The sequence below is a fragment of the Tiliqua scincoides genome, chromosome 6 (assembly GCF_035046505.1).
Source record: "Tiliqua scincoides isolate rTilSci1 chromosome 6, rTilSci1.hap2, whole genome shotgun sequence".
Lineage (NCBI taxonomy): Eukaryota > Metazoa > Chordata > Lepidosauria > Squamata > Scincidae > Tiliqua > Tiliqua scincoides.
Genome location: NC_089826.1, coordinates 418,358 through 428,176, shown reverse-complemented (window position 1 = coordinate 428,176; position 9,819 = coordinate 418,358). Strand labels below are relative to the sequence as shown.

General features: G+C 60.9%; 2 protein-coding genes across 4 annotated transcripts; one reads left to right on the top strand and one right to left on the bottom strand.

The window, feature by feature from the left end:
* Positions 1–3,210: 3,210 nt before the first annotated feature.
* WBP1 (WW domain binding protein 1) lies at positions 3,211–5,415 on the top strand. 2 transcript variants are annotated; one of them, XM_066632339.1, is made up of 4 exons: positions 3,214–3,374; positions 3,489–3,591; positions 3,690–3,851; positions 3,979–5,415. In XM_066632339.1, the coding sequence occupies exons 1-4, from the start codon at positions 3,300–3,302 to the stop codon at positions 4,632–4,634; spliced, it is 996 nt and encodes a 331-aa protein (XP_066488436.1). In that variant the 5' UTR covers positions 3,214–3,299; the 3' UTR covers positions 4,635–5,415. The 2 variants fall into 2 exon arrangements, with proteins under 2 accessions (XP_066488437.1, XP_066488436.1); XM_066632340.1 differs by lacking the exon at positions 3,690–3,851 and having other exon boundaries at positions 3,211–3,374.
* A 1,306-nt stretch (positions 5,416–6,721) lies between these two features.
* MOGS (mannosyl-oligosaccharide glucosidase) lies at positions 6,722–9,819 on the bottom strand. 2 transcript variants are annotated; one of them, XM_066632411.1, is made up of 4 exons: positions 9,498–9,819; positions 9,154–9,374; positions 8,698–8,894; positions 6,722–8,562 (listed from the first exon to the last, which is right to left on the bottom strand). In XM_066632411.1, the coding sequence occupies exons 1-4, from the start codon at positions 9,817–9,819 to the stop codon at positions 6,843–6,845; spliced, it is 2,460 nt and encodes an 819-aa protein (XP_066488508.1). In that variant the 3' UTR covers positions 6,722–6,842. The 2 variants fall into 2 exon arrangements, with proteins under 2 accessions (XP_066488508.1, XP_066488507.1); XM_066632410.1 differs by having other exon boundaries at positions 9,154–9,819.

Below are 9,819 nucleotides of genomic sequence, written 5' to 3'. Positions count from 1 at the left end.
TCGGGAGAGCCTTGGCTGATGGTTTCTTGGGTGCTCTAGAAAAGGTGTTTCTGCTGCTGGAGTAGGCAGAGATGGGACTTCATTGCCAATCACTGTGCTCAGTTGTGCCTAGTGCTGAGTAGGATCACACCCACCTAGGGAATCAACCACAGGGACCTTGTGCATAAGAACATAAGAACATAAGAACATAAGAACAGCCCCACTGGATCAGGCCATAGGCCCATCTAGTCCAGCTTCCTGTATCTCACAGCGGCCCACCAAATGCCCCAGGGAGCACACCAGATAACAAGAGACCTCATCCTGGTGCCCTCCCCTACATCTGGCATTCTGACTTAACCCATTCCTAAAATCAGGAGGTTGCGCATACACATCATGGCTTGTACCCCATAATGGATTTTTCCTCCAGAAACTCGTCCAATCCCCTTTTAAAGGCGTCTAGGCTAGACGCCAGCACCACATCCTGTGGCAAGGAGTTCCACAGACCGACCACGCGCTGAGTAAAGAAATATTTTCTTTTGTCTGTCCTAACCCGCCCAACACTCAATTTTAGTGGATGTCCCCTGGTTCTGGTATTATGTGAGAGTGTAAAGAGCATCTCCCTATCCACTCTGTCCATCCCCTGCATAATTTTGTATGTCTCAATCATGTCCCCCCTCAGGCGTCTCTTTTCTAGGCTGAAGAGGCCCAAACGCCATAGCCTTTCCTCATAAGGAAGGTGCCCCAGCCCCATAATCATCTTAGTCGCTCTCTTTTGCACCTTTTCCATTTCCACTATGTCTTTTTTGAGATGCGGCGACCAGAACTGGACACAATACTCCAGGTGTGGCCTTACCATCGATTTGTACAACGGCATTATAATACTAGCCGTTTTGTTCTCAATACCCTTCCTAATGATCCCAAGCATAGAATTGGCCTTCTTCACTGCCACCGCACATTGGGTCGACACTTTCATCGACCTGTCCACCACCACCCCAAGATCTCTCTCCTGATCTGTCACAGACAGCTCAGAACCCATCAGCCTATATCTAAAGTTTTGATTTTTTGCCCCAATGTGCATGACTTTACACTTACTGACATTGAAGCGCATCTGCCATTTTGCTGCCCATTCTGCCAGTCTGGAGAGATCCTTCTGGAGCTCCTCACAATCACTTCTGGTCTTTACCACTCGGAAAAGTTTGGTGTCGTCTGCAAACTTAGCCACTTCACTGCTCAACCCTGTCTCCAGGTCATTTATGAAGAGGTTGAAAATGAAGAGTAAATGCATTCACCAAATCTAAGCAACACAAAGATACAGGTGCGCACACTGTCATATTTATTGTGACAATGTGCAATAAGAGGGAGGGAGAATGGGGAGTTAAATGCAGTAGACCAACTTGCGTGGGAGGCAGACGGGGCGGGTACGGATGGACGTAGTGGAGTCAGGGAGGCTGGCCATGCATAACACCACCAAGACCCCACCCCTTCCAAGATGAGGGATCTGTGTCTGTGCCTTTGCGGCAAAGGCTGCACAACCGCCATGCTCAGGTTTTGCTTGATCACTCAAGGAATTTACAGAAGGGCAGGCTGGAGGAAGGACATGGGGCATCAACCCTCACACCCAAACACACTGGACAAGCACCACAGACCCAGAAGTGACGTTCAGGCTTTAGAACGATGGTTTCCAACCCATGGTCTGGAGACCACAGGTGGTCCATGAGACTCTGAGAAGTGGTCTGCAAAGTCTCAGGGGAAAAAATCGTTTTTGATCACTTCCAGCATCTCACTGAGCAAGTAGCCCCCCCATCGACCACCAGAGAGAAAGGACCGCCTGTAGCTGGCCGCAAACCACAAATCTTCTCTATAACTAGTAAATCTCTAATCAATCTCTCATTACAAATCTTTTTTAATCCCCGAACCCGTGGTGAGGGCCAACCTGGAGCCCCTGAAGGTGAGGGGTACTGTGCTTCTCTTGCCTCTGGAGGCTCTTCTGAAGACTGCAGAGGCCGTATGCACCCACCCACAGCCTCTGGGCTTCAGAATGAAGCCTAGAATTGTTTAAAGGTGATACTCAGTTTTCAGCAAAAAGCAGAAGTTGCCTTAAAACAAGTCTGGTCTTCAGAATGAAGAGGGTGAGGGTGTTCTGCAGGCTTCAGAACAGCCTTGGGACTTACCAGAGCTCAGCTGGGGGGAGGGATTGTGGTTTTTCAAATACCCACGGTTTTTGTTTTCCATGGGGGTTCCAAGAGCAGAACCCCTGTGGATCATGAGGGCTGCTTGTATTACAAATCTGAATGTATCTTTTGTGTGCAGGGATGGGGGGCGGGTTGCATGCAGTTCATGACAACTCCAACTGTTGCCTCAGTGGTCCGTGGTCACTGAGGTTGGGAACTGCTGCTTTAGAAGGTGCTAAGGAGATAACAGGGCTTAGAAGAACCAAGGCTCAGAATACAGACGTGCCCTGACTCTCCTCCGGACTGGCCACTTTGCTCCTTCGGCCATTTCCCGTTCTGGCCATGTTTCAAATCCTGTCCCTTGCTGATGTCTGCCCAGAGCATCTCACGGTGTTCCGCAACAAGCCAGCTCAGGCAAGCGAGCAAACCTCGGCACAGCTGGCCCGGCCCGGCCCGGCGACAGGCACCGACCAGACGATTCGCGTCTCCAGCAAGTTTGCAGCCGCTTCCTGCTCCCTTCGCAGCAGGAGGATCGCGAATGCCGGAGGACAGCTGCAAGGAGCCCGCCGGTGAGCGGGACGCAGCGACACCGCAAGCCCGGCCTCTACCCGGATCACAACCCCTCCACAGGGGCGGGGCGGCGCAGCCGGACTCCCTCGGGAGCGTCCTGCGGAAGCGGGCGAGGAGGACGCCGGCGGCGGCGGCGCGGGCCCCTCGGACGCCTGCGGGCGCTCGCGCCTCACCCGGGAGCGCACGCGGGGCTCCGCACTCCCGGCGAGGCTTCCCATTGGCGGAGGCCCGTGTCCGTCCGGCGGGGGCGGGGCCGCGCCTCTTTGTCTGCCGCTGCGAGCGGGGGCGGCGGCCGCCGATTGGCGCGGGCGCGGCGAGGGCTCGGCCGCGATTGGCGGCGGCGCCGGAGCGGGCGCCCCGTTGGCGGGCTGCGGGGAGGGCGGGCGCGCTGCCGAAGCGATGGCGGCGGCCGAGGAGGGGCCGGGCCCGGCCGGATGCGGGGGACGGGGCGGGCGGCGACGCGGCCCGGCTCCGGCAGCAGCAGCGGCGGCCGCCGCCCAGCGGGCCGGGCGGAGGGCGGCCCAGCCTGAGGGGATGGAGCCGGCGCGGGGCCCGGGCGGGCTGTAGGCGGCGCCCGCCATGGAGCGGCAGCGGCCCCCCGAGGGCAGGGAGGCCCCGGCCGGCTGGGCGGCGCTGCTGGGCCGGGAGCGGCAGGTACGGCGGGCGGGCGTGCGCGCGCGCGCGGGGCCCGGGCCGGCGGGAGGGCGCCGCGGGGGCCGGGCCTCTTCTCCCCTCCCCTCCCCTCCCCGCTCACTCTCCTCCCCGCAGGCGCGCGAGTTCTGCCCCGGCGCCAACAACCAGCCGTACGTGTGCGAGACCGGCCACTGCTGCGGGGAGACCGGCTGCTGCATCTACTACTACGAGCTCTGGTGTGAGTGCCGCCCTGGGGGGGTGGGAAGCGGCCCCGGCGGGCTGTCGGGCCGGCCGGGAGGGGCCTGCCGCCCGCCCTGACGCGCCCCCCGCCCGCAGGGTTCTGGCTGCTCTGGACCGTCCTGATCCTCTTCAGCTGCTGCTGCGCCTACAGGCACCGCCGCGCCAAGCTCCGCCTGCAGCAGCAGCAGCGGCAGCGCGAGATCAACCTCATTGCCTACCACGGTGCCTGCAACTACCCCCCGTCCGTGGTGGATCTCAGTGAGTGGCCTGCGGGGCGGCCGGGAGGGGAAGCCGCAGTGAGGAGGGGGCGGGCAGAGGCGGCCCAGCGTTGCGCCTCCAGGCTCCTGTCCGCCTGGCCTGCCTCACCTGCCGCCTTGTTCTGCAGGGATGCTGGCCTCCTTCAAGCTGCCTGCCTACGAGGAGGTGGCGCACCGCCCCACCACCCCGCCGCCCCCCTACAGCACCGTCCTGGGGGCCTCCAGCAGCCGCCTGGGCTCCAGCACCCTGACCCTGACGGGCAGCTCCGAGAACTGCACCAGCTGCTCCTGCGAGTCCAGCTGCCTGACGTCGCCCAGCAGCACCTCGCTGTCGGCCACGGAGGCCAGCTCTCCCAGCGAGGGGGAGGCCGAGGCTGCTGCTGGAGGCTGCAGCGGCAGCACGGGGGGCAGTTGGGAGCTGACCAGCAGATCCGCGCCCCGTCGGGCTCTGCTCCCCAAGCATGCGCTCTTTTCCTCCAAGGTGGAGCTCTTCGAGGACGACCCTCTCCGGCGCCTCTCCGACGGCGAGGAGGGCCTAGACGGTGCGGAGGAGGTGGAGCACTTCAGGCACCGCCGCCTCACAGGCGACTCGGGGATTGAGGTGGGGCGGGGCCAGGAAGAGGAAGAGGAGGCCGCTGGTGACCATAGCCAGGAGGAGGCTGCCCGGCTGCTGGGCAAGGGGCCTTCCTGCTCCCCCCTGAATGCAGAGTCACAGAGCCTCTGTGGGGCACAGAGTGAGGGGGACCCAGAAGAACTGGCCTCTTCACCTACGTTGCCTGTGTGAAGGGGTCCCCTCTTGCTTGGCTGTTAGGACTGCCCTTCATGCTGCCTCCTGCAAGATTGTTGCTGCTATCCCAGAGCCAGGCAGCAGCAGGGTGGGGCAAGTCAGGGCCTTGGCCCCAGCAGTTCACTGTGGAGAAACACCGCCTTAGCACCAGCACTGCCCTCCGCCAGATCTCACAGCCTCATGCTCCCTTGCCCGCACATCCTGCCCCCAATGCACCCTTCCAGCGGTGTGACCCACAATCAGCTGCTGTCTGTGCCCCACTGGCTTGGGTGGTGGGTTTGGGAGCCTCTGTGTGTGTGTGTGGAGGGGGGTGACATCTGGGCCAGGCCACCTTCTGAACTGTGATTACCGTAGCATCTGTGTGCTTGTGTGCGTGTGTCTCTGGCGCTCTTTAACCATTGGCACAAAGTGTAGCTCCTGTGGGGGGGGGGGGTCAGCTCCCTGCTCCCTTTCTCAACATTTGCACTGGGTGTGGGATTCACTGGTTGCATGAAAGAGGTAGCTGTTGCTTCCCCTGCTCCAACCAGGCTGGGAGTGGGGGGCTTGCCTTTCCCCCCGAGGCTGCTAGAAGCAGCTCATTTGGTCCCCACCATACCAGTGCCTGGTAGCCTTTGGAGCAGAGGGGGCTCATTGTGTAGAAATGCCTGACTCAGAGACACTTACTTTGTATTTTTGGAGTGTGTGTGTGTCTTGACCCTGATCAGTTGCTGAGGTGGGAGAGCATTGGGAATTCTGTGTAAGGACAGGACCGTGCGGGACAATAAATACGTTAAAAGCATTTTTCCATTCTCCTGCTCTGTGGAAAAATGCCATTCCAGACTACCTTTCCTTAATCAAAAAAGACCTGTCTGAAGCTGGCACATCTACTGCCACCTGAGAGTCTCCTCCTGAAGCCTGCCTCCTGGCTGCTCAGGCCCAGTGGATGTTTTTGGCATTGCTGCAGCGCTCCACACACCACTACAGCCAGGCTGCCTGCTGCGCTCTCCCTACCCACTGACCCACCACCCTCTTACATCCCCTCCTGGGTGCCTGCACTGCAGCCTTGAGCAGGGAAGTGCTGTGCTTGAGCACAGCAGGGTGCTCAGCAGGCATTGCCACCCCGTGTTCACAGCAGCTCTGCAGGGGCAAGGCCTTTCTTCTGGCCCAGCTCCTTTTGGCCCAGCGTGGACTTCCTTTGGCAGCAGCCCTTCGCACCTCCTGTCATTGTCCGCTGGTTCTTCCTCTGAAGGTGTGTCTCCTCTCCCTCCCCTGCAGCACCTCCTGCATTTTAAATTTTCCATTTGCAATTTTGTTTCAGGGTGGTCTCTTTAAGTTGGTAAGCTACACTAAGATCCTGTAAGGGTGGGAGAGAGCAATAAGTGCCCAAGAAGACTGACGGTTCTGGGCAGAGCTTGCTGCTGGAGAGCACACTGCTTCCTGATTCCACCCATTGGGCTTGTTGCAGGGTTTAAAGGCCACTTGGCCGCATGTACTACAAAGTGGGGCTAGGAGCCCTCAATGAGTAGATCTCCAAGTTGGCACCTTACAGGGTTATACTAGAAGCCTCATCCTCTTCTGGCTGGTAGCCAGTGGGAAGAGACACAGGAGCCCAGAGCAGCTGTTTTATGAACTTTTGGGGCCATGAAGGGCTACCAGCAATTTCCTGTGAGGAGCAGGATCTAAGCCTTGTGCAGCCTGGCTCCTTCCCAACCTAGAGTACAAATTCACACTATGGCCAGAAGTTGGGGAGGCTTGGTAGATTTATAGATTTAAGAAAACAGACATGGCTTCAACAACAAAATAGTGAAGGTGGTTCCTGGAGTCAAAGAAATGGAAACAAAAATGAAGGCTCTCAAAAGAAGAAATATAAAGTGAACAAGCAGGAGCAAAAACCAGTAGACACTGTTGCCCCTCTCAAAACAGGAGAGCCTCCACCTTAAGCAGTATCTCCTCAGGGTAGTGGGGTGGAGGAGCCACTCCCCACATCCATTCTTCTCCTTGCAAGCTTGGAGCTGCCCCCCAGCAGCCTATGCCTTTTCGAGTCTGCCACAGCTCCAGCGCTAGCTCCCTGTAGACCCCCCCCCCCCAAGGAAGAGGACAAAGACTCTGCTTCACAGCTTTATTTCATTGAAAAAAAAGTCCTGTTTGGTCTGGAGTTGGGGGGGCAGTCTGAGGAGGGCCCACTGGAAGCACCTGGGGCCAACAGTGCTGGAGGAGCCCCCAGCCCTAGTACTCCTCTGCCATCATGAGAACCACCAAGGCTGACCAGCCTGTGAAAGGGTAGCAGCCCTGGCCTCTGCCAGTGTCATCATGATACTGTTCCCAGAGGTAGCCGCTCTCCACATACTGCCGGAAGACGTTGCGCACAATGTTGGCTCGCAGCTCCTGGTAGAGGGCAGCCGCCTGCTCACGGTAGGGGCCCTCCTGCTGGCCATAATGGTGCAGCGCCCGCACAGCCAGGTAGTTGATGTTGATCCAGATGGGTCCCCTCCAGTAGGGAGGGTCATGCTCAGTGTTGCGCTTGAGGTAGAAGGGGCTGGTGCGGGCAAGGGAGCGCAAGCCAAAAGGGGTCCACAGCTTTGCCTCATTGCGTATGTCTGCCAGCAGGCTGCCAAGTCGAGGCGAGTCAGGGCGCAGCAGCTGGAGCAGCAGAGGGAAAAGGCTAACGTAGCCCAGGGCACCGCCCACAAACTGCAGCTTGGGGGGCTTGCGAACCACCCGCAGCAGGCGTGGGACGGGGGGAGGCTGGCCTGCAGGAGATGGCTGCAGCCTCTCGCGCTCCAGTGTGACCGCAAGGGTGTGGTTGCCATAGTCTGCAAAAGTGCCCAGTGCCTCAGCCCAGTGCTGCTGGTCCAACAGCTCGTTGTCAGCCAGCACCTCTGCCATGTGCTGGTATTCAGCCACCTGCTCCCCCAGCCGCCTAGCCACTTCTGCCATGACAGCCGAGGCCACAGCCATCCAACAGCGCAGGTCCAGGTGGCGCTCGTCTGGGGAGGGGTGCGAGGCCCTTGGGTAGTCATCCAGCCCAGACGTCAGGGTCTTCGGGTTGAGAAATAGCTGGGTGTCCTGGTCCCGGCCACGCCAGCGGAAGGAGTAAGGCAGTGGTCCAGCCTGCGTGCGGTTGTACCAGTCATACCAGCTCTGCAGGCGAGGGTACAGACGCCGCAGGAAGTCTGTCTGCACAGCACCCTGGGCCAGCAGCTGCCACAATGCCAAAAAAAGTGTGGGGGGATTTCCTGCACTGCTGTGCTGCACCACGAACTCGGGGGGCACCTTAGCACGGGCCTCTTCATCCAGGATCTGCTCACGTGGGATCCACCCCTCGGCATTCATGAGGTCAAGCCAATGGGCCAGCACCTCCTGGCTCAAGGCTGGGTCCCAGCGGCCCAAGAGCAGTTGGTGGAAGCCTTCGTCCCACAGGAAGCCCCGGGGAAAGAAGGAGCGGGAGGGCACAGCTGTGAAGAGGGGACCCTCAGGGTAGAGTTGAGGGGGCCCACTGTTTGGCGCCTGCACCAGCGAGTGCCCATAGAAGTAGCCCATCCCACCCAAGAGGTTGCTGAGGGCGGCCCTAGCGAAGTGCTGCTCCTGCAGAGAATAGCCCTTGCGGGCCAGCCCAAAGGTCTGCTCAAAGCGCTGCTCAAAGTCAGCTGTGTGCCTGCCCAGCTCCTGGGTTAGGGCCTCGCCCAGCAGCGGCCCAGGGCGCTCTTTGACACTCCCGGACTCGAAGGTCACTTCCAGGCGGCAGGGCAGGGCAACGGTCACCTGGTGAACCAGGAGCTGGCTGCGTTGCTCGCCTGGCCCAGGGCTGCCTCGATAGGTGTCCACACCAAAGTAACGGCGTTTGGGGGCCCCCAGTGGGGCATAAACAAATCGAGGAGTCAGGCTGGCTCTCACCACGTCAGTGATGCGGTGCAACCCCTCGGCCTTTGTTTGCAGGTAGTTGTAGCTGGCGGGAGAGAGGAAATAAAAGAGGGAGTCACTCGGGGGTGGGAGAAGCAGCCACCCTCCCATCCTGCTGCAGCAAGCAGAACTGCCCAGCAGCACCACTTCTGCCTCACCTGCCAACTACACGGCAGAGTACCTGGCATACAGAGGTGCTTCCCCTGCCTCGGTGGTGGGCTGCTGGAAGGTGATGGTGAAATGCCCCAGTTCTTCTGTGCTGCCTGTCAAGGACACCAGCCTGCGGGTCTTCTCTTCCACCAGAGGCTGCAGTGTCCCTTGTCCATCAGTGGCCACATAGAAGAGCAGTGAAAAGAAGGGAGCCCGGGTCCCAACTCTCTGCACAGAGGAAAGGCTGGCTGAGCACTTCTCTCCCAGGTGACAAGCGAACAGCACCTGCTTTCTCCTCCCCCGAGGGCCTGTCTGTTCCACAGCTCTGAGCAGAGCGCCTGGGTCCAAGGTTCAAGCCCAGGGTGTCCTGCGCTGCCTGGGGTGCGACTGACTCCACACTGGGGTCCCCCTCCAAACCCAGAAGGGCAGAGAGCACATTCGCTTGCCGCTCTGGGAAGACTGGCCCTTGGGTCCCCAGGCCACGCACCTCCGGCCGGGCAGTGACCCTCCAGCTCCAGTCCCCGCCGTGCCTCCCCCCTGGGCGCTTCACAAACTCCGTCTGCAGGCTCAGGCCGACGTCGCGGATCTCCTGCACGCCGAAGTGGACGCCGTCGTGGAGCAGCCAGCCGTAGCGCGGGAGGCCGTCGCTCTGCTCGCAGGTGTGGCGCAGCCGGACGTCCCCCTCCAGCTGGTGCATCCACATCAGGCCTGCGGAGAGGGGAGGAGGTTGGGGCGGCGGCACAGCCTCGTCCCCGGCGTGGTCGCGGTGGCAGCCCGGGGGCCGCCCTCGTGCGCGGGTCGGGGCGCAGAGCCCCTTCCCGCCACCCTCACCTGCCACCGGGGAGCGGGGGCTGCGCGCCTTCATGCCCAGGTAGACCTGCGGGCGGTAGGAGCCCCAGAAGAGGTGCGGGGCGGCGGCGGGCCCGCTGCTGTTGGCGCCCAGGGCGCGGCCGGCCGGGTGCGGCGCCGTCAGCAGGCTCCGCGGGGCCCAGCGGGCGCCCAGCAGCAGCAGCAGCAGCGCCAGCGCCAGCGCGGCCAGCGCCACGCCCCAGCCCCGCCGCACCCCCGGGCGCTCCTTCCTGGCCGGGCCCCGCGGCCCCCGCTCCTGCGGACGGACCCCCTCGGCGGCCCTCCGGCGGCGCTCCCGGGCCAT